The sequence below is a fragment of the Belonocnema kinseyi genome, chromosome 9 (assembly GCF_010883055.1).
Source record: "Belonocnema kinseyi isolate 2016_QV_RU_SX_M_011 chromosome 9, B_treatae_v1, whole genome shotgun sequence".
Taxonomy (NCBI): domain Eukaryota; kingdom Metazoa; phylum Arthropoda; class Insecta; order Hymenoptera; family Cynipidae; genus Belonocnema; species Belonocnema kinseyi.
The window spans coordinates 29909106-29931318 of NC_046665.1; the positions used below are offsets into that span (position 1 = coordinate 29909106).

General features: G+C 36.4%; 1 protein-coding gene across 7 annotated transcripts in view; it reads left to right on the plus strand.

Annotated features, from left to right (window-relative positions):
- Positions 1-22213, plus strand: part of LOC117179470 — a 352946-nt gene that overhangs the window by 239067 nt on the left and 91666 nt on the right. For 5 of the 7 annotated variants that reach the window (XM_033371315.1, XM_033371320.1, XM_033371314.1 and 2 more), the window contains 6 exons: positions 14045-14311; positions 14498-14836; positions 14960-15073; positions 15183-15358; positions 21654-21960; positions 22044-22125. In XM_033371315.1, coding sequence (XP_033227206.1) covers positions 14045-14311; positions 14498-14836; positions 14960-15073; positions 15183-15358; positions 21654-21960; positions 22044-22125 — 1285 coding nt within the window. The remainder of the gene's footprint in view (positions 1-14044; positions 14312-14497; positions 14837-14959; positions 15074-15182; positions 15359-21653; positions 21961-22043; positions 22126-22213) is intronic. The other 2 variants (XM_033371317.1, XM_033371318.1) reach the window with 2 other exon arrangements.

A 22213-nucleotide genomic window follows, 5' to 3' on the forward strand; every position in this document is an offset into this window, starting at 1 on the left:
ACTATAGCTACAAGCTATCTAAGGATGGTACTAAAGAACGCCACCTCAAGGTAGGCCTAGTGGCGCCATCTCTTGGTCAGGCCGGAAACTTATCAATCCACCATCGTACATCTCGACCAAGATTTTGTGACTGTGACTCTCGTGACTCATTTTCTTGCTGCTCCTCCTCTCCATACACCTCATACCATAGGTCATCAACAGAGTCTTTTAACCAGTTGATCGCCCCCCCCCCCCCCCCCCCCCCCCCCCCCCCCCCCCGCAAAGGCCGGCTAAGCTCCTTAGCCTTTTTAGTTGCGCCTCGGCTCAACTTAGGAAGTTGCTGCTCAAAACGCGAGTTCAGCGCCTTCTGGCACTGCGATGGCTGCAGTAATTTTTAAAGCTCGCTCAAGCTGCTCACAGTTTTAGTATCAGCCTTTACAAGCGAGTTCACCGTCTCTTGCAAGTGACGAATTTTGTCCTCGTGCCGTTCGGTGTTATTAAAAATTTTAATTTTAGAGGTTTCGGTGGTCAGAGGGAACTGGGGAAAATGATCACTATCGGTGGTCCCATCGATTATCTGAGGTTTGATTTTGTCACCTTTTATCATCGAGTCAGCAAGTACCTGCTGATATTCCTTGTCGAGAAAATTCACACCTTGTTCATTTTTCCTCTCGCCCGAATTCTCGCCCTCTTTTGCATCTGCTCCCGGAACAGCATTCTCTTCCGTTGCACCCGTCTGGCCAGACATCAATTCTCGGCAGGGTTGAGGTGTCTCGGTGCCCGGCAGCACCGTTGTTATTCATTGCTCGACTCTCGTGTTATACCAAAGAATCAGCCTCTCCCATCGCAGCCTCGTACGATGGCGGGCCCTCGCTTCGCTCGTGCCCAAAATTCGTACTTGCTGCGAATACTTCATTTTGCTCCCTTTGTGAATAAGCTACTATTATTTTGTAAAGTCCGGAAACGTAAATTAAGGGCATGCTCTTCGGTGAGCACATGGCCAAACTAGTCCCCGGTTATGAGAATTTTTTGGTGTACACTGTGTCCACGCGGATTAAGATATCGTGTTTAAAATTTGACAGATTAAATAAAAGGCATTAAAGAAAGTTTGTATTCATCAATATGTTTATAATTTTAAAGAAAGTTTATTTATAAATTGATGAAATAGGGCATCACCATTCGAGTCATAGCACTTTGCATATAATTTTGGGTTTGATGCATTTCAGATTTTTTGATTCGCGTATATTGAGCACTGACACAAATTTTGGACTAAATCATCTAAACCTTAAAACAAATTAATATAAGCAATAAAATTTGCACATTCGTTGCAAATAAAAAATTTAGCCTCTGCAAACACGTAATCTATCATTATTTTTAGAGCATTTTTAGCGATTTCTAGCGGAGAAAAAAAGAAACTTTGAACGTCGATAAAGTTGAGATTACGTGACTAAGTCACTACGTCCACACGGATTGAGATATATAATTACGAAGAAAGTTTTTTAGTAAAATACTGCAGGAATAGGAAATAGAATTTTAACGTCGATAAAGTAGATGCCTCGATTTAAAAAAATCGATGAACATCTTAGAATGTGATACTCGAAAATCCGTCCAAGTCCCATCTTGAGAAATGTGCAACTTCAGAATATAATTAAATTTTTCGAATGGTTATATATTATTTTGGATTTTTTGTACTGGCGTGAAACAATTCTAAGAATAAAAATAAAATTTCGCCCGAGGGGCGAAAGACAAGGCAAGTCCGACGCTGAGTCCCGCTGGTTGGTTCACTGTCAACAATACTTTTCAGCTGATCGATTCAACGTCAAGAATTATGTAAGTTGGTTGGAAAACTTCGACAAGTAAATTTTAGCACATTGCTGGTTTTGCTATGTTTCCAATTTGAAATTTATCTTTTATTTTCAGGACAAAAAAATGAAAATCATTTCACACAAAAATTTCATGAACGAACTTAGTCATTTGATCTCGACTTTATCGACGTTCAAAGTTTCTTTTTCTCTCCGCTAGAAATCGCTAAAAATACACAAAAAATAATGATAGGTTACGTGTGTGCAGATGCTTATTTGTTGATTTGCAACGAATTTTCAAATTTTATTGCTTACATTAATTTCTTCAAGGTTTAGACGATTTAGTATAAGATTGGAGTCAGTGCTCAATATGGCGAATCAAAAAATCTAAAATGCATCAAACCAAAAATGATCTGCAAAGTGCTATAACTTGAATGGTAATATCCTATTCCATTAATTTATAAATAAACTTTCTTTAAAATTACCAATATATTGATGTATACAAAAGTTCTTTTTTGCGTTTTATTTTATCTGTCAAAGTTTAAACACGATATCTTAATCCGTGTGGATACAGTGAACACCAAAAAAAAAAGTTTATAACCGGGGACTAGTTTGGTCACGTGTTCACCGAAGAGCATGCCCTTAACATCTCGGACATCAAAAAAGGTATCGCGTTTGGCAGACAATGGCCGCCTCGCAAATTAATGCGTTGTTTTAAGTTTAATAATTCTCATATCCCTGACGATTAATCTTAGTTGCGAAAAAGGATAGCAGTAGCGCTGCCAACCGACCAAAGGCGAAACTCATACTCGCAATGGGCCGGCGCGGCTGAAGTGGTCTCAGTAGCGGGAAAATGAAATTAGTACCCACCGCAATATAAAGATAATATCATTTACAGCTTCCAAATCTATCTGAAGGTGAACAGTTCAAAATTATCAGCATATACATTTGTTTTACATTTCATTTACATTTCATTTCTAAACTAATAGCTTCAATCGGGAGAGATGCACATCGAAAATTCAAGTACCGATTCCATTTCAATTCAGACAGGATTCTTCACTTGAAATGGCAGAACTTCTAGGAGTTGAAGTATGTTATTTTTTAGAAAGAATTTAACGATACGTATTTTTTATATTTGTAAATACATATATAAGAAGTTCTGTGTATTTAAATGATGTACTTTGTTTTTCAAAACCCCCGGTTTTTTCTTTAAACATCTTTAACTTTTAACAAAGTAAAGATATTCTCTTCTTGATCATAATAGGCTTTATCTTTGTCTTTTCTAATCACCTGGAAAACAAAAACAAAAAAAGTTTCAAATTCACGAAATAGCGGCGGTTTCTCTAAAAAAAATTAAAAGTAGATTTTTCCAAAAAACCCATGCTTAAAATTTTTTTAAATTTTTACTTTGATAAGTAATATATCTTGTGAGTTTGGTGCTGGCTGAATGACTTTTGTGGCCAGCAGATTATTTTTTTCTCACAATAGATTTATAAACTTTTTCTCGGAAACAGTGACCGATACGAAAAAATGTTTAGATAAAAGTTTGCACGCGTAAAAAAATTCTATGGAAAATGTCTGTGTTTCTTTAAGATAACTTTTATCGTTTACGAGAAAAATAAAAAAATTACATGTTTAGGAAAAAAATTCCCCTAGCCTCCAAAAAAGCTTAGTCAGATTGATGCTGATAAAATGCCGATCTTCTAATAGCAGAACTTGTAGAAAATATGCGAAAAAAATAAAAAGGTGGGATTTTCTAGAAAACCTTTTTTATTTTTTTATTGAGATTTTGGGAACATGAAAAAATATAATTTTCGTAAAACCGTACCTTTTTTTATTCCTAAGAATATTTTTGAAAAATTTCTGGTAGTAGAACGAAGGCATTTTATCAGCATCATTCTAGTTAAACTATTTTTGAGGCCAGGACAATTTTTTTCGTTAAAAATTTAATTTTTAAATTTTCTTCGCTAATAATTAAAGATATCACAGGATAACAAAAGGCATTTTTCTCATAACTTCGTACGAGGTGCAAACTTTCGTCGTAGCATGTTTGCGTATCTGTCATTGTTTCCGAAAAAAAGTGGAAATTCGGATTTTAAGAAAATAAATTCTTCTAGCCATAAAAAATTGTTTAGCCAGCATCAAATTTAGAAAATACCTTTCTCATCAATGTGCTAATTAAAAAAAAATCAAATAATTTAAAAGCGGCTATTTTAGGAAAATATAATTTTATTTTTCATTTAGAAAAACTGCCGTTATTTTGTTGATTTAAAATGTTTTGTCTGAGTTCCGCCAAGAGCAACATATTTTGTCCCGAGAGATTGTGAGATTTTAAGTGTAGAACCATGTCTCATTTTTAATTGTTTTAACGAACAAATTTTCATCATGTACGAGAACTTCGCACTGAATTTTGTCTAAAATGCGAACTTTTCTACATATGCGGTTGATTTTATGTTTATGTCTGTACCGCAATCTGGGATTACTATTTAGGTATATACTTTTTAGGTATTTTCAAATAAAGTAAACAATCAATTGTTTTTCTTATTTTCTTTCGTTTTTCAAAAAATTAGATTTTTAATTTTATTTTTACGATTAGAATAATAAATACGCATCGTATCATAAAATGATTTATGCAAAAAGTGTAGCTCTTTTTTGGGTCTTATGTCGTTTTCCAAAAATCGAATTTATTAATTCCTTTTGTTCAAATTTGCGTATAAAACAAACAATACGCATCCTATCAAAAAGTGATTTTTAACAAAGTTACAGATCTGGTTTTAGTGCATAATTTTCTTAAATTGGTTTTCTTTTGTATGTTACATTGTTTGACAGCCAAATGGAATTATTTATTGCTTCTTTTATAGTTAAAACCAAAACCATTGATAAAAAAATGCTGCTTAGCGAACTCGATCTTTCTTTTTTGTCCTTTATACAGTGTGTAAAATTGCAACTGAAACATATTAGTCTTTAAAGGCTTATCCAGGGACTAGTTTAATTTTCCCGCTAGTAAGGCCACTTAAGTCACGCTGGCCCATTGCGATTATTAGTTCCACATTTGGTCGGTTGGCAGCGCCAGTGCTACCCTTTCTTGCAACTGAAATTAATGGTCAGGGATATAAAAATGTTTGAACTTGCATCAAATCGATTGATTGAAACACTTTGCGCTCTTTGACAGCCATGTCACAGAGCTCCAAACCAGCCTCCTGCCCAGGAGGAAGCAGCACTCCCAGCACAGTAGCCATCACCAAGATGGAAACGGAAAAAGTTGAAAGCAACTTCTCAGAAGTAACCACCAGGAGTAAGAAGCGAAAACTCGATAAAATATCGCTTAACGCTTTGGACAGCGATAATAGTAGCCAATCCTCAATCACTTCAATGAGAGGAAGCAGTAGGACGTCGAGAACGTTTGTAATTAGCACCTCGCAGCCTAACCTAAAAGGAGTAATTGATCCACCTAACCTTAACACTAAAAAAATCAGCAGGAGCAGGAAAAATACCCCCTATTATTGTAATTGTGGACGAGGCTAAACACCCCTTCACAATCCCCCCTAAATTTCTGAAACAGTTCACTCAATACCCACCCATAGTATATAACATCGGCCCAGATGTTTGTTCAGTTCGCGTGTCCTATATTGAAGACTACCGTAAAATTATGAACATTCTTGAACAGCAAGGCGTCCAATACTATCTGTATAAAAGCATTAACTTGCCACCTATCAAGCTCGTTATTCGGAATATCCCCACTGCATACCCGGAGGATTCAGTTCTTTCTGAACTCAGAGAGGACGCATACACTATTACGTCGGTCGCTCGCATGAGAAACAGACAAACCAAAAAAGCGCTACCTATGCTTCTGGTAACGGTCCCAAATACTCCACAAGCAAAGGAGCCTCTCAATCTCTAGTCCATTGCCTACATAAACATAAAAGTAGAACCCTACGTTAAACCAAAGGAAACTTCGCAGTGCTACAAGTGCCAAAGATTCCATCATATCCCTGACATGTGTCATGTCACTCCACATTGTGTAAAGTGCAGGGGCGCGCATCTGAGTTACGAATGCATAAAAGATCGTGAATCGCCGGCTACTTGCGCTAACTGCGCTGAAGACCACACCGCGAATCACAGGGGCTGTTCTGCCTTTAAAAAAGCCTCTAAAAATCTAATAATATACCAAAATATCTAAATTCACAAAAAGAAACTACTCCCTTTAAACCAGCTGTACAGATTGAATCAAAAGAAAACTCGACACATGTCGACGCCCTAGTAGTCAATTCCCCAATATCGCAAAAATTACCGCTTTACAGCAAAGCCGTCGCCTCTACATTAAAAGTGAACACAATCAAAACTCACACTACACAGTCAATCAAATTCTCAAAACCCACTAATAATGGAGCTAAAGCACCAACTTCCGCGACATTTCCACCCCATAAAACAGAAGCACTCCAGTAATCACTTCCAATAAAAGTTCATCTACTCAAGATATAAAAATAAATGTATTAAACCGCTTAAAAAGAGCTACAATCTTAACCACCTATATAATGGGGGGGGGGGTCAACATTACGGAAGCTATAAATTCAACCGCTGAGATTATAAGTAATATACTTTCTCTTCCGATAGAAAATGGCCAACTTCAATAACAACACACTAAAAATAATTTGTTCGAATGCTCAGGGTATCCTTAAAAAAAGACAGGAGTTAAGAACATACCTGTACCAAAATAACATTACCATTTTCTTGCTCAGTGAATCTTTACTACGCGAATCCCTTCGTGTCGACCTAGTCCGTGGATATAAATTGTACAGAAATAACACTAATAGAGGTATTGCGATTCTAATTCAAGAAAATATCGATCACCACGAAATAATAATTCCCAAACTTGAAGCCCTCGGAGGTACTGCTATACAAATTAAAATTCACGGGAAACTATATGCTATAGTCTCGCTCTATAAAACTCCCTCTCGCGAATTTACAAAAAATGACTACAGAAAAATATTCAAACTTGCACCCTCGGTAATAGCTGCAGGGGACCTAAATGCCAAACACTTAGCCTGGAATAGCAGAACAACTAACAAACTTGGAAAACAATTATTCGAATTTATCAATGATAAGAATCTCTCAGTTTCAACACCAGATTCGCATAATTTTTACCCTCACAACACCAAACATAAATCTGACTTTATTGACATTGCAATTACCAAAAATAACTTCTATACTCATGACACTTGCACCATTAACGAATTAGACTCAGATCATAAGCCAGTTCTTCTAAACCTTTTTACAAACTCTGAAAAAGCTCCGGTTACGCCCCGCTATAGTTTTGCAAAAGCTAATTGGCAAACATTGACCTTCACCTTAGAAACACTTGTTCATTTTGAACCTTCAATAACAAACGCTCGCCACATCGGCGAAGTCATAACTAATCTTATCTCTAGCATAAAAACTGCCATTCACACTTCAGTCCCTCCGACCACCATTAACAAATACGATCCACCTCTCAGCCCCGAGATTGAAGACCTTATCCACACTCGCAATAAACTTTGCCGAACGCATCAAAAACTAAAAGCTGTATCCTTAAAAACTTCATTAACCACCTTCGGAAAACTATAGCAATTAAAGTTCAAGAGCACAGATGCAAAAATTGGAATAAAGAAGTCTGTAAACTTCAAATCAAGGATAACTCTATATATCGTATGACAAAAGCCCTAACAAAGTCGCGAACCAATATTCCTCCTTTCAAGAATTCAGAACAAACGTTTGCGCTCTCTCCTGTCGATAAAGCAAATCCCCTAGCAGGAAAATTATGAAAGTAACTTCGCTCCACATGACGAGCCATCCGATACTCAACACATTGTGGAATGTGAAAAAATGGTTTCTGAATTTCTCAAAATCCTATGCACTGATAACTTCAAGAAAATAACCCATAAGGAAGTAACCAAACAAATAAAAAATACTAGAAATTAAAAAGCTCGCGGCCCCGATTCAGTTACAAATCTAGTCCTCAAACACTTCCTATCTTTTGCCTAAAACTCCTTGCTCTTATCTTCAGTGCCTGTATTTAACTAAGAGTCTTAGCTGCATCTTAGAAAATAGCTCACATTTTAGTTCTTTAGAAAAAAGGCACGGATCCATATCATCTAACCAGCTACAGGCCCATTAGTCTTCTCAATACAATGAGCAAAATTTTTGAAAAAATAATACTCACTTGCGTAAACTTTCTCCTCACAGAAAACAGCATCTTTAAACCGCAACAATACGGTTTCAGAAAAGGTCACTCTATGCAGCACATGATGTTCATGCTGACTGAAGCCATTATCTTAAATGTTGATCGAAGAAAACATACTGGAGCTGTTTTCCTCGATGTAGAAAAAGTTTTTGTCAGTCTCTGGCATGTAGGACTGCTAAAAAACTAAAAAATTACAATTTCTGAAAAGGGCTCATCTTTATAAACTCTTATCTTTCTAGCAGAAAATTCTTAGTCAAAATAGGCCAGACACTCTCAAAAGAGAAATTTATCCAAGCGGGTGTGCCCGAAGGCAACATTATAGGACCGGGTTTCTTTATTATCTACGTAAACGACATCCCTGGGGTCCCCAAAATTTTAATTGAACTATATGCAGATGACACCGCGTTATTCACTTCTTCCTGGTCCATTCCGAAAATTTTAAAACTACTTAACAAAGCTCTTAAAGTCATCGAGGCTTGGGCTAAACTATGGGTAATAAAAATAAACTTAGAAAAGTCAGAATCAATCTTTTTGCAGTCAGAAGACCAGTTAAAATTGACCCACCTAAAATGTTTAACGAACCAATATAATGGAAAAATTTCCTAAAATACCTAGGGGGTAAACTTCTTAAACGTCTTAATTGGAAGTAGCATATAAATGAAGCTAAAGGGAAAGCTCTCGTGGTTTTCTCGCGCTTAAATCCCATTATTAATAGACAGTCGAGTCTAAAACCCGAATATGGACTCCTAATCTACAAAACTTTTATCCGACCAATCATAACTAATGCATGTACAATATGGGGAGGCACGTCAAACAGTAATATCAATCACATTCAAAACATACAAAATAAATTTCTCAGACGTATCACAAAAACCGCCAGATATACTAAGAACTCTGTCCTTCACAGAGTGTTTCAACTACCATACATCTCAGAGTATATCAAAGAAACCGCCATCAAATTCTACGAATCTGCATCATCATCACCTTTTGAACATATTTCCTCTCTAGGGAAATATAATTTTGATCCATTTCGCAAATACGCGATGCCAAAAGACTTTCTTATGAAATAAGTCATCCAGGTCGAAGTTGCCGTGCCATTCCCGACCTACTAGAACCGTTCTTTTTTTTCGTCCCTATAACCCCACTTCCCTCTCTTCTTCTTTTTTCATCTTTCCTTCTATAAAATAAATAAACAGATGTTTGTGGTTTTTTCCCGCTTGCGGGCTTTTTCCACACATAAATAACGTTACGCTAAATTCCAGTCATGTCAAATTTCGCACAGATTGTGTAACAGTGCCAAAACGGGTAACGCACAAGAAAATCTTCCAGTCCGATCATTCTTCGGGGAAATCATTAATCGTAAGTGCGTGACTGGCGCGGCTTTGCCAGTCGCCAGTCGCCCACTGTCGTGCATTGGACCTCACAAGAGGGGGCAATGGTTGGGGCCCCCTCATCCCCACCCCTATTTCTTTCTTTCAACTAACGGACATTCGAGTCTAAAACCTAATTATGGAATTATAATCTACAAAATGTTTATCTGACCAATCATAACTTATGCATGTACAGTATGGGGAGGCGCGTCAAGAAGTAATAATAATCACATTCAGATCATTCAAGATAAATTTCTCAGACGTATTACAAAAACCCATAGATATACTAAGAACGCTATCTTTCACAGAGAATTTCAACTCCAATTCATTTCAGAGTATATCAAAGAAACCGCCAATCAATTTTACGAATCTTCATCAGTATCACCTTTTAAACATTTTGCCTCTGTGGAGAATTATAATTTTGATCCTCTTCGCAAAAACGCGATGCCAAAAGCCTTTTTCATGAAGTAAGTCACCCAGGCCGACGTGGTCCTGCTACCCACGACCTACCGGCAATCTTCTTTTTTTTCGACCCTCTACTCCACTTCCTCCTCATCTTCTTCACTCATTTTTTCTTCTATAAAATACATTAATAGCTTTTTGTGGGTTTCCCGCTCGCCGGGTTGATTACATTCATCAAAGCTATTTTCAATAAAAATATTGAAGTCGCCAAAAATATACATCACTAATTGATTTAATTTGAAAGAAAAAATTCAGGACGGACATAAACATAGGTTTTTACCTAGGTTTAAGCATAGGTCTAAACCTAGGGCATACCTGGTTTTTTCTCCCGGCCACTTGGACCTTGTCCTAAGAAAAGATCAGGTTTTTTCGAGAAGTGTGCTATGTGGGTTAGTTACCACCCACTGCATGCCCGAAAATCGGCACTATAGAAAAGTTTCGCTGTACTCTTTTTTAATTTTTAAGTGAATTACGTTGACTATTGACTTAACCCTGTTCCAAACATGGCAAGGCAAGTGTTTAGACTACGAAAAACCTTTCTCAAACAAGTAAGGCTGACTAGCGGCACAACTGCGGCTCAAACATGGCGCGAACATCGAGTGAACTAAGGAATTAAAAAAAAGTAACGCTGACTATCGAGCCAAATCTTGCAGAAAAATGACTCGAACATCGGTTGAACTATGGGAAATCCTTCTCAAACAAGTGAAGCCTACTATTAGCTCAATTATGGGCCAAACATATCCCGACTTTTGGGGACAGAGTAGGCTAGTTCGAGCCCAGATCGTGAATCTCGATCGGCGCCAGATCGCGGATGAAACACACGCACAGACCGGGTCCAGGTCGTGATTCCATGTTGAAAAACCCCATCAGTGCCCAATCGGTACCCGATTAGTTACATTATAATCCATTTTATAAATATATCGAATAAATTGCGATTTATAAATAACAATAAATTATTGATTTAAAACTGTAATAACATGAATTTAGTGCATGGTATTCTACTTCCTACGGCCACCACCATCTTTCGAATTTCCAATAATCCTCCGTGGTTTCAAATGTAGCGCAAATAACAGCTGAGAAAATATATAACGGAGGTAGTATTTTAAGTTCAAATGAAAGTAGTACTGATACATGAAGAACAGGTTGCAGAAAAAATGGTTAATTACACTTTTCAAAAACAAAAGATTATTGTAGATGGTATAAGCTGTCAGGAAAAGGTTAGTTTTTTGTAAAAAAATGTTAAATGATCAGAAATATTTAATTTGTCAATTTTTAACTCTTGCAAAATTTTTGCCGAACATCTTTTTGCGATCAAATTCATTTCTATGTCAACTGCTTTACTGCTTGAAAAATTCGATAAGGTAGTTGTGGATAATCTTTTCGCCTTAAAATTAAGCTAAAATTTATTAGGGTCGTATGATTTTTTTTAATTTGCTAAGAAGCGATATAGAGAAAAAAATTTTATAAGAAATAAACAGATTACATAAAATATTTCTGGGCATTTAAGATTTCGTTCATAAAAAATAGACCTTTTTCTGTAAAATTATACCATCTACAATAATCTTACAATTCTTAAAAGTATAATTAACTTAACAATGACCACAATAGCTGCGTGCAGCAAAGAAAGTAAGATTAAGCTATTAGAAAAATTGGATTTTTACGTACCTACGTTGAGCATGCATGGAACAAAGTATGCTTTTTATTCGCAAATAAATGCTCTTCCTTGTGATATTAGAAATCGGTGGTTGAGTATTCTTTATAAAATTCTTCTAACCACACAGAGATTATGCTTTAAAAAGAAAAATGAAAAGTTGGTGATTGACTTCATTGCAGGGTTCCCAACGAAAGTTTCTCACTCAGGGCGCAGGCCCATGGATATATATTAGCAGAGTAGCAGGTTTGCGGAGTAGGTTCTTCGACCAATCAGATGATTGCAGGGAATTTTCTGAAAAGTGTTCCGAACAGGTCCTGAGAAAAGTGGGTTATGTGTGGTTTGTCTTGATTTGGAACTCAAATTCCTTGAGGAATATTTATTTTTTACACCTGGAGCAAATGAAATGTATTGGAACTAAGGTCGAGACTTTCGAAATCGATCAGGGGTATAGGTACTGATAACGGAAGGTTAGCGAAATTTTCATGGAATATTTTCCGGGAAATCTTTTTTGCTATTGACAATATTTACAATTTTCTTACTCCTACTTCCTCTACTATTTACAATCTCTCCTTCTCCATTACTGTTCCTTCTCTTCTTCTTCATCTCACCTAATAACACCTTCACTCAGGCTAGTGACCTATTGTCCCAACTTCCATGCAACAATACCTCTGTGCTCATCCCACTTCTTTCCACCTTTTCAAACTCCTCCACACCATGCTCTACTTTTGCATTCCTGTTCCCGCACAACTCACACATCCTCTTCTCTCTAGAAAGCCAGAACCTATTATAATCCTCCATGCATCCGCACTTCATCCTCGCTATAACTTCCTGTCTTTCTTTCTCTCCTTACTCATACAAATATTGCACTCTCTCCCTTGGCATAATACACTCATAGTGCCCGTGGAACCTTGACTCTCCTATTCCTTCCTCCTCTGCTACCTTCTCTCTTTCTCCATGCTGATTTTCTGAACCGCCTCATATACCTTTATTCCTCGTGCATCCCTCTCACTTCTTCTATCTCCAATTCATTCTTTTTAAAATACCTTTCCCTTTCCACCTCCATCTTTTCACCCCTATGTCTGTTCTGCTTTTCCCACCAACACTACCCAACCAGCCTACTTCCCCCTTCTTCCAAAAATTACTCATATTTACACGCTCGACTCTCCGTCATAATCCCTACACTCGTTCTTCCTATCTCCCTCCTGACAATATAGTTGGACGTCTCCCTTTTCAATCCCAGTGTCCACTTTACATATCTCTCCTGTATCCTATTTACCATCTCTCTTACCTTCCACCTCACACCTCCACTCTATATAATAAGACACTCATCACTAGCGAATCAAACAATCTTATTCCCTTTTCAAAACCGTCTAGAACAATCTCTTTTGCAGTCCCTACATCTGCCTCATCACCACATTTGCTCTTTTCACTCTGTCACTCTCTCTCTCTCTCTCTCTCTCTTACTCTCTCTCTCTTTTATATAACCATCTACTTCCACATTCCTCTGAAACAGGAAACAACCTTTTCATCATCTGCTTTAATGCCTCCTCGCTTTTTGCTAGCAGTACTATCTCGTCTTCATATGCGAGTGACCATATCCTGACTTCTCCGAACCTAACTCTAAGCGGACACCCTTGCCTCAACGTTACCTTTTTCGATCAGGCCACTCTCAATTCGAATCCCTTTCATCATCTCTCACAACCTTCCCCAATCCACCGAAGGAAACGCGCCTTTCATACCTACAAAGCGCGTACATTTTCGCTCCCTTTTTAGATAATTCTCTATCCACCACGTGCTGCAAGACGTAAATATTGTCGATAGTAGTCCTTCTCTCCCTAAAGCACACCTGCGTCTCCGGCAGCATTACTTTCCCCTCAATATCCTTCCGCAGCCTGTCTGTCAACACCATCGCGTATACTTTTTACGCCGTATTCATTAGCGTAATTTCTCTATAATTTTCCTGCCCCTTTGTATCCACTTTGTATACAGTGGTACGTATACCTTCATACCGTCACAAGCTTTTACGTTACCCCTCCTATCTTTACGGTCCTTTTTTGCACGCCCTCCTCCTCTTGCTATCCATGCACTTCTTCCACTAATCCATCCCTACCCCCTTGTTATAATTCCACCACTAGCCCTTCCTTTCCTCTTTACTCTGAACGCCTCCTGTAGTTGCCACCTATACCCCCTTTGCAACTTTGGCTCTATTCCATCCAATTCATTTCTCTCTACCCACGTCACTACCAGTCCTCCAACATTAAATTCCTGAATGTACCTCCAGAAATCTTCATCTTTCTTCTTTACCCCTACTATGCTCTCGTACAGTACCTTTAATAATCCTCCGCCCTTCTTTACGCTCACCGCCCTACTTGCCAAGAAACAAATTCCCCTGTACCTCGTTCAACACCTCCTTCTCCTCGTCCCATACGTACATTTTCACATCCACTATTATTTTCCGATATCTAACCTTCGTCGCTCTCCCTTTACTTCTCTCCCTCCGAGTTGTTTTCCGATCGCTTTACTACAAATGTTTTAACTTAATTTATTCATTTTCCAGAAAACGTTTGCCTAAGACCATGGTCCTTTGAGCGTGTGCCAAATAAGATGATTCGGGGCCTTGACAATGCCCTAATCTATACCTCGACAAAGGAAGCGTGTTTGGCAGCTTGTCTGAATGAACATCGATTTACATGTCGTTCTGTGGAATATAATTACGTCACCCTTCAATGTCACCTAAGCGATTCGGACAGGAGGACAAGTGGCCAATTTATACAATTTGTAGAAGCGCAGGGAGTGGACTATTTCGAAAATCTTTGTCTCAAAGGTAAAATGAGTTATCTGCATCATTCTTTTACTCTTATGTCTTCTCATTTTACAATTTAAATTCATCTGAAGAATGGTATATAAATTCAACTATGCTACACAACGCAACCTGCACATTCGGATTCAGTGGCCAAGAGTTTTGTATATGAAAAAGTGAATGAATAAATAATCGCGTAATTTATTACAGGAAAAGAAGCATGTAAAACGAAACGGAAGTTTGTGGTGCCCAGAATTGGGGTGAGCGAAGACAAGATCGCCCAGTATGCTGGTTTAAATTATTATACGGACAAAGAGCTTCAAGTTCAAAATGAGTCGGCATGCAGACTAGCCTGTGAGATCGAGAACGAATTCCTTTGTAGGTCCTATGTCTACCGTGGCCTCCCTCTGGGCAGTACTTACAATTGCCAACTTTTTCATCTTGACCACTGGACTCTTCCTGATGGAGCTAACGCCTACCTGAACGCCGAAAGACCTCTAATTGATAACGGAGAAAGAATTGGCTCATACTTTGAAAACATATGCGAAAGTAAGTAGTAACTGATAACATAAAATCAGTTCAAATTACAATAATGTAATAAACTGCCTGTTGTGCACTGTGAGTAAATACATGTAAATGAATATGCTATTAATTTTTATTCTCTCTTTTCAGAAATCACTGAACCCATTACACCTAGTGCATCTATCGAATCCACTGAATCTCCATCAGGCTCCAAACTTGTTCCCGAAAAGGAGAACTGTGATAAGACTGGAACTTGCTATGACGGTAAGGACATGTAAGGTTAAAACAAAAATAACAGTCTGAAAGGTTTTAGTACGAGCAAACAAAGAATCTCGGATTTTTTAAAAATTAAATCTTAATTCAATACTTTCAGTGTCCGTCGACTGCAAAGATACACGTATCGCGGTTCAAGTGAAGACGAATAAGCCATTCAATGGACGTATTTACGCTTTGGGACGTTCGGAAACTTGCAATAATGACATCATCAACAGTGACCTATTCAGACTTGATTTGACCATGAGTGGTCAGGACTGTAATACTCAAAGCGTGGTACGTATTCTAACACATGTAACACTTCATGGACGTTATCCTGTAATATTTAAAAAGAAATTCATTTAGAAAAGTGGGAATAATTGTTTAATAAACCTAAATAAAAAACGTATAATCATAAAATATCATTATAAAATTATTATCCTTTAATTTGAATTGATGACACTTTAACTCAAATTTTGGAACAATGAGACTTTTATAGTATATTTTAAGCAGTGAAGTTTCAGTAATTGTACAGATACAAATTCCTTGTATAGTTTTAGTTAAATACCAGAGGTGCATCACTTTTGAAATCTGATGTCACCCTTCATAAATTCCTATAAAATCTTATAACATGCCTTGAAATCCCTAAACATCTTTTAAAATCACGGAAGATTCACAGAAGGTTTAAATCTTTAATATCTTACAAATGTTTTAATCAACAGTACGCTTTCTTATTAGTTATTGTTAATTCCTCAATAATATTTAAAATATTTGAAGCCCTGAAATCTAGTGCACACTCTTCCACAAATTGTGGTAAAGTTAAATGAACTCTTGGAAATATTTTGAAACACAACATAGCCTTAATATATTTTCAATCTTGAAATCTGGTTCACACATGTTTATAAAGTCCGTCTAAATTCCTGAAATCTTTAAAATTTCATAAATCCGATGAAATGTTTGTAACATTCTAAGGCATTAAGAATCTTTTGACATATTTGAAATCTTGAAACATATGATTAATTACTTACACTCTTTTATAAGATTCCGTAAAAAACTCTTAAATCTTTTAAGTGTTTTGAAAAACGAAAAATCTCATAAAAGTGTCTTTAGAATTCCACAAGGAGGTAAACCGTCTTGAAAACTTGCAATCTTTTAAATGTTTTCAAATTCCGTGTAATCGGCTTAAGTCTTTAAAATCTTGATAGTCTGTGAAATTCAATGTGGATTTTATGTTTGTCTGAATTGGAGTACATTTTTGAATTTAAGTTATAAAATTGTTAAGTATTCTTTTTCTGTGCAGCGCAATCCCTTAAAATCATTTTAATCTTTGGAAATCTTCTGAATTCTTTCTCAATCCCTTGAAATATTTTCAAATCTATTAAAATCTCTTTAAACCTTTTGAAATCTTTGAAGTCTTAGATTCTAGTGAAATATTTGTTCTTGAGGGCTACATCCAACAAATAAAATTGCGAAATAAGGAGATTACACTGAAACTTCACTGTCATTTTATTAATTTGTTACAGAATTCATTCATTTTTAATTTCTAAAAAATCACTGCTACATACTCCGCGAGAATACAGTTGTGAGGGACGAAACGAAGATGAGATTTTATTGTATAATTTAAGGAGAAAGAGTATACACTGTTAAAAATGTTTGGAATTTTAATATACATATAATATACATTTGTATATTAAATTTAAAACCTCAGTATAGGCAATCACTAATATGAGACTATGTATATTAAATTTCATATACCGCATATTGATAATTTATTAAAAAATACAGATATTTGGACTTTACGCAAATTCAAAAGAATTTTGCACTTTAATTATAATTAAGTATTTAGGCGACATATATAAGGTTTTTACCTTATTTTATAATATTTGACAAGATGTGATGGCATCAAAGGACTTGGTATTTTGACGCACTCAGTTTTACCGACTTTAATATACATCTATATTAATTTTAGAAGATGGTGGTATATTAAAATTAATGTACGGTATATGCAAATTACTTCAGTAACATGTATATTCAATTTCCATTAGATTTTCATAACCGTGTACTCCAAATACAGTATTTTTTTAAAAACAGGAACAGCGTAACTACACTGACTGAGCACAGTGCACAATCATTAACTTATAAGCTTATAATATAGTTTTACAGATTGAGACACTCAGAAAATAATACTTCATTATTGAATTATTTTTATACTCAATTACAGTAAACTATCACCTATTCTAACGATCGCTTAGTCGAAATTTCAACTATTCTATATCCCCTAAACACGCTTATTCTAAATTTCGCAATGTCGCCATCTCCCACCACGGTCCCTGTACGGGTTGCAGTGGAATACGCCCGCATCAGCGGCTAACCAATTTTAAAAAAATGGACCACGAAGGAATAGTAAGGAGTAGTATCCTTGTAAGTGGGGAGTGAAACCACGAACGTCCCAGAATTCGTTAATGTTTGCAACGAATGGATAACCAGGGCCAGTTCCGCGCACATGTGCATTGGCGGTTGCCATGGCAACACCTGTTAGAAGCTTTGGACTTGTGTCTTGAACACGAAGGTGTGGGAACTGGGAAGAAAACTTCGTGGGGAGTGGGTAAAACACAGGACAGCGTAAACAGCACTGCGCATGTGCACGCAACTGACCCTGGGTATCCATGCAAGGCAAACATTATCAAATTCTTGGACGTTCGTGGTTCCACGTCTCCATCCCAAACAAATAAGGTGATATCACTCCTTACTATTCCTTCGTGAAATGTACGAATAGTAATATTTCTCATGTGTAAAATCTATTTTCTCAGTCATGTTCCATTCTTTTGTCGATTGACGACCTTTAACTGTCACGATATAAAATAATATATCGAAAATTTCACGCTAGTAGCACTCTGAAATCAAATTTCCCGGTTATAATCTTCGAATTCAGAAAAATTCAGAATTTGTATTCCTATGAATAAACGATTTTTCCTTCTTCTAAAAATACCCCTCGGGAACAGAAAAAGTGCAAATCTTATTCCTGTGAATCGACTTAGTAAAAGTCAACGGAAGCATTTATTTAACCTATCTTTCATTATTAAATCTTTTTATCACTTATAAGTTCGAAAAATATTCAAATTTATATTTATTTATATTTTAATCATTTATTTAAAAGTGTTAAAAAATGTATTACAGAAATCTATTAAAATGTGTGAATTAAAATAATTTTAACTCGAGATCGGCAGACTTGAATTGATTAAAATTAAAATTTCAAAACTTATCTTCCACATGAAGGGGTTAAACAATTTATTACTCATATTTTTTTAACTTATAAGAAGGAATTAAAAAATCTCAAAATATGAACACTTTTGGGGAATACAAGACATCTCTGTGAGGTGTATCTGTCAGTACAATTACAAGGAATCAAATTTATTAAAAACACGTTCTCTTTTGGGGAATAGGAAACTATGCAGGGGCCGCTGTGGAAATAGAAATAAATTAGTTTCTAAGATATCCTATTCTTAAAATGACATTTTAGACAGATGGAAGAATCGCGCATTCAAAAAAATAGAGTAATTTTCACTTTTACGCTGAAATCTGAAAATATTCATTTTTCTCTATTCAACGCTTATTGCCGGGTTTGGACAATTGCTTGTAGTTCGTGAAACTGAAAGATCTTTAACTGATATAGGGGCAAAGAAGCTGAATTAAACAAATTGATTCTACACTTTAAAAGATTATATTGAGACCCTTCTAACTCACTTTCACATTAGGAAAATTTTCTCCAAAAACTCGTGTACAGTGTTGCAGTACCATGTACTAATCGTCCTGGTGGCTGACATTTCCATGTAGCCTAGCATGTCGTCGCGGTAGAACATGCTCGAAAACTTACTATTCCGCGAAGTAATTGAGCCGTTTTTTATGCTAGTATATTGATTTTTAGTTAAGATATTGTCGTACCCCTACCGATAGAAATCTCAGATTATATGCTAAATATTCTCAAGACTCTGAGAAGCTCTGAGATATTCTCCGCAGACACTCAGGTAGATACATTTAAAGGTCCAGGTAGGTCGTTTAAATCGTCTAACGGCGTTAAAATGTCATTTCTAAAATTGAAATAAAAATGCGGTCATAAATAACAAGCAAAGAGGCTGAAAATGAAATAAGAATTCGATAATAAATAACAAGCGGTGAGGCTATCTCAACAGAGTAGCCGACACTCGAGGGTTCTTTGCTAAGTTTCTAATTGTATATTAGTATATAAGTTATAATTATAAATAAGTATAATGAGAAAATTCACTAATTAAAAAAAGTGTTAATAATTTTAAGAAAAATTTAAAAAGGATGGGTCAAGTTAGCAACGGCCAACTACTGTACCATGTAATAGCGTTGAATAGAAAAAAATTAATATTTTTAGATTTCAGCGTAAAAATAAAGATTATTCTATTATTTTAAATGCGTGATTTTTCCATCTGCCTAAAATCTCATTATAAGAATATGATATCTTCAAGAGTTAAAATTATTTTAATTCCCACATTTAAATAGATTTTTTAAATGCTTTTTTTAACACGTTGAAATAAATTATTAAAATATAAATGATAATAATTTTGAATAGTTTTCGAATTTATGAGTTATAAAAAGATTTGGCAATGAAAAATAAGTTAAATAAATTTTTTCCTTCAATTTTACTGAGTCTATTGAGAGGAATAGGATTTGCACTTTTTCTGTTCCCGATGGGAGATTTTTGGACGGAGGAAAAATCGCGTATTCATAGGAACACAAATTCTTAATTTTTTTTTCGCATTATTTTTAAAAGGAACTTGGAAAGCACCTAAATCTCTCTCACTATCTCAGAGAATAAATCATTCAAATCTTACCTGCATATAGTCTCAAACCGGGCAGGCTACTTCGCCTGAGAATACTCTGAGATTTCTATCGGTAAGGTACGTTAAAAAAAACACTGAAATGAATGACGCCCTAACTGCTCGCGACTTTTTCCACTGCGTGAATCGGGGCCGTCTGAATGCAATCTCCTCATATGAGTCCCCGCGCAGTCCGCCTTTCCGCTATGCTGCCCTGCTGATGAAAACGCACCAAAAAAGCAATGAAACGACATTGGTTATTGCTGATTCAGTGCTTTTTCTTTAGCAGTACCTATACCGCTAATTTTCTATAACTGAGTTCCCCTTCAAGTGTCCATTAAAATGTTTAAAAGGCTATTTTATCCCAGCAATTGTAGTATGTGAGGTCTTTCAAAAGGTGTGTTAGTAGTGTATACTATAATGCTAGTGAAAATCGGTGTGCCAATGTTAATGCGACTAGGCTACCAAGTAGACCAGCTGAAAGGCATTAAAAATCCAAATTTTAAATTTGTAAAATTTTGAAATTATTTACGAGAAGGTTAGAAATTCAGAATCTACGGGTTTCGATTATTTCAAATATCCAACTTTATCTTTTGGATGTTTAAAATTAGAATGAATATAACGTATCTCGTACATTAAATGAGATCCCTGCTAATGAAAAAGCACTAGAGAACGGCACTGGGCCGTCCGTGCCGTTTCAGTAGCTGTTTGTGCTGATTTTCAGCACCTAAATGACACTGAGAATTGATGGGACTGTCATATAATGTTTTTATTGTATTCGTCACGTACCGGGAAGGCAGAGTTATTTGTAGTACCTGACCGTAACCAAACTGACTGCCTTTTTAGAATTTTCTTCAAAGTATTAACACTTTTGTTTAATTTATGAATTTTCTCATCATACATATTAATAATTAGAACTCATATACTAATATACTACTTTGAAGTTGAATTCAAAATTTTTATCTGTTTTGGCGAATCTTATTTCATTTACGAGATACGTTATATTCATTCCAATTTTAAAGATCCAAACGAAAAAGTTAGATATCTGAAATAATCGAAACGAATACAATAGGAACATTATAAGACCGTCCCATTACTTCTCAGTGCCGTTTAGGTGCTAAAAATCAGCACAAACAGCCACTGAAACGGCACCGACGACCCAGTGCCGTTCACCAGTGCTTTTTCCGTGCTTTTTCTTTGTCAGGGTGCTGGCGTTTTTCAGACAAGAGTCGCAACAGTCTTTCGCCTCTTGAGCTGAGGCACTGCATTGGGCATAAGTTTTAGGAATTACTAAACCGCAGTTACTACGCTGAGAGTCGAGTGTACTCATCTCTATCATTATTGATAGTATTTATTGGTTTAAAATAAAGCCGCGGTTTGCGGCACATGCGCAATTGAAAAAGTTGGTAACATCACCCTTATCCATACAAGAACGAGGCAGCCAATGAACGTCGCTTGATAAAAATAACTTGCCGCCTCGTAGTAGAGGTGGGGGCCCCTCCAGCTTTAGAATAATTGGTTGTTCACGTCTTTCGCCCTTTGAAGTAGGTGGCAGTTTACTGTAATTGGAACCTAGTTCTGATCGAAGCATGTTCTAGACATTTTTAGTACATCTGCTAAGAAACTGCTAGAATAAATAATTATATTCGGGGCTATTTTAACGAAACATAATTTTTTTTTGAGGTACAAAAGTTGTTTTTCGGAATGTCCGCACGACAACTGTTGTTTTAAAATTTCAAATTTTTAAGCTGCCTGTTGACCTGCAGCGTGACGGTTTTCAGACTGGAATTTATTCGAACACAGTTGTATTACAACACCACTCAGTGGTAATGACTAAAGCCGACAAGATCTACAAGGTCAAGTGTACATACGACATGTCTTCCAAGAACATCACCTTCGGGATGATGCCAATTAGAGATCCAGACATGATAAGCATCACTAGTGCACCTGAAGCACCACCTCCAAGGATCAGGATTCTAGACAGCAGGACGCGGGAGGTTGAGACTGTTCGCATTGGAGACAAGCTTACCTTCAGAATTGAAATTCCCGAAGACAGTGAGTCCAAATTTAATCAGCATACAAAAACAATTCCCTCCTTCAAAATTTGCAAAATATCTCACCTCTTTTTTAAATTTCAGCTCCTTATGGAATATTCGCCCGCAGCTGTGTAGCTATGGCTAAAGACTCAAAGAGCACTTTCCAAATCATCGACGATGAAGGGTGAGCAATGTTTTCCAAGTACTGAATGATCAGTGTACATCTTCAAATCTAAAAAAAGACAATGGCAGAAACGACAAGATATTTATTC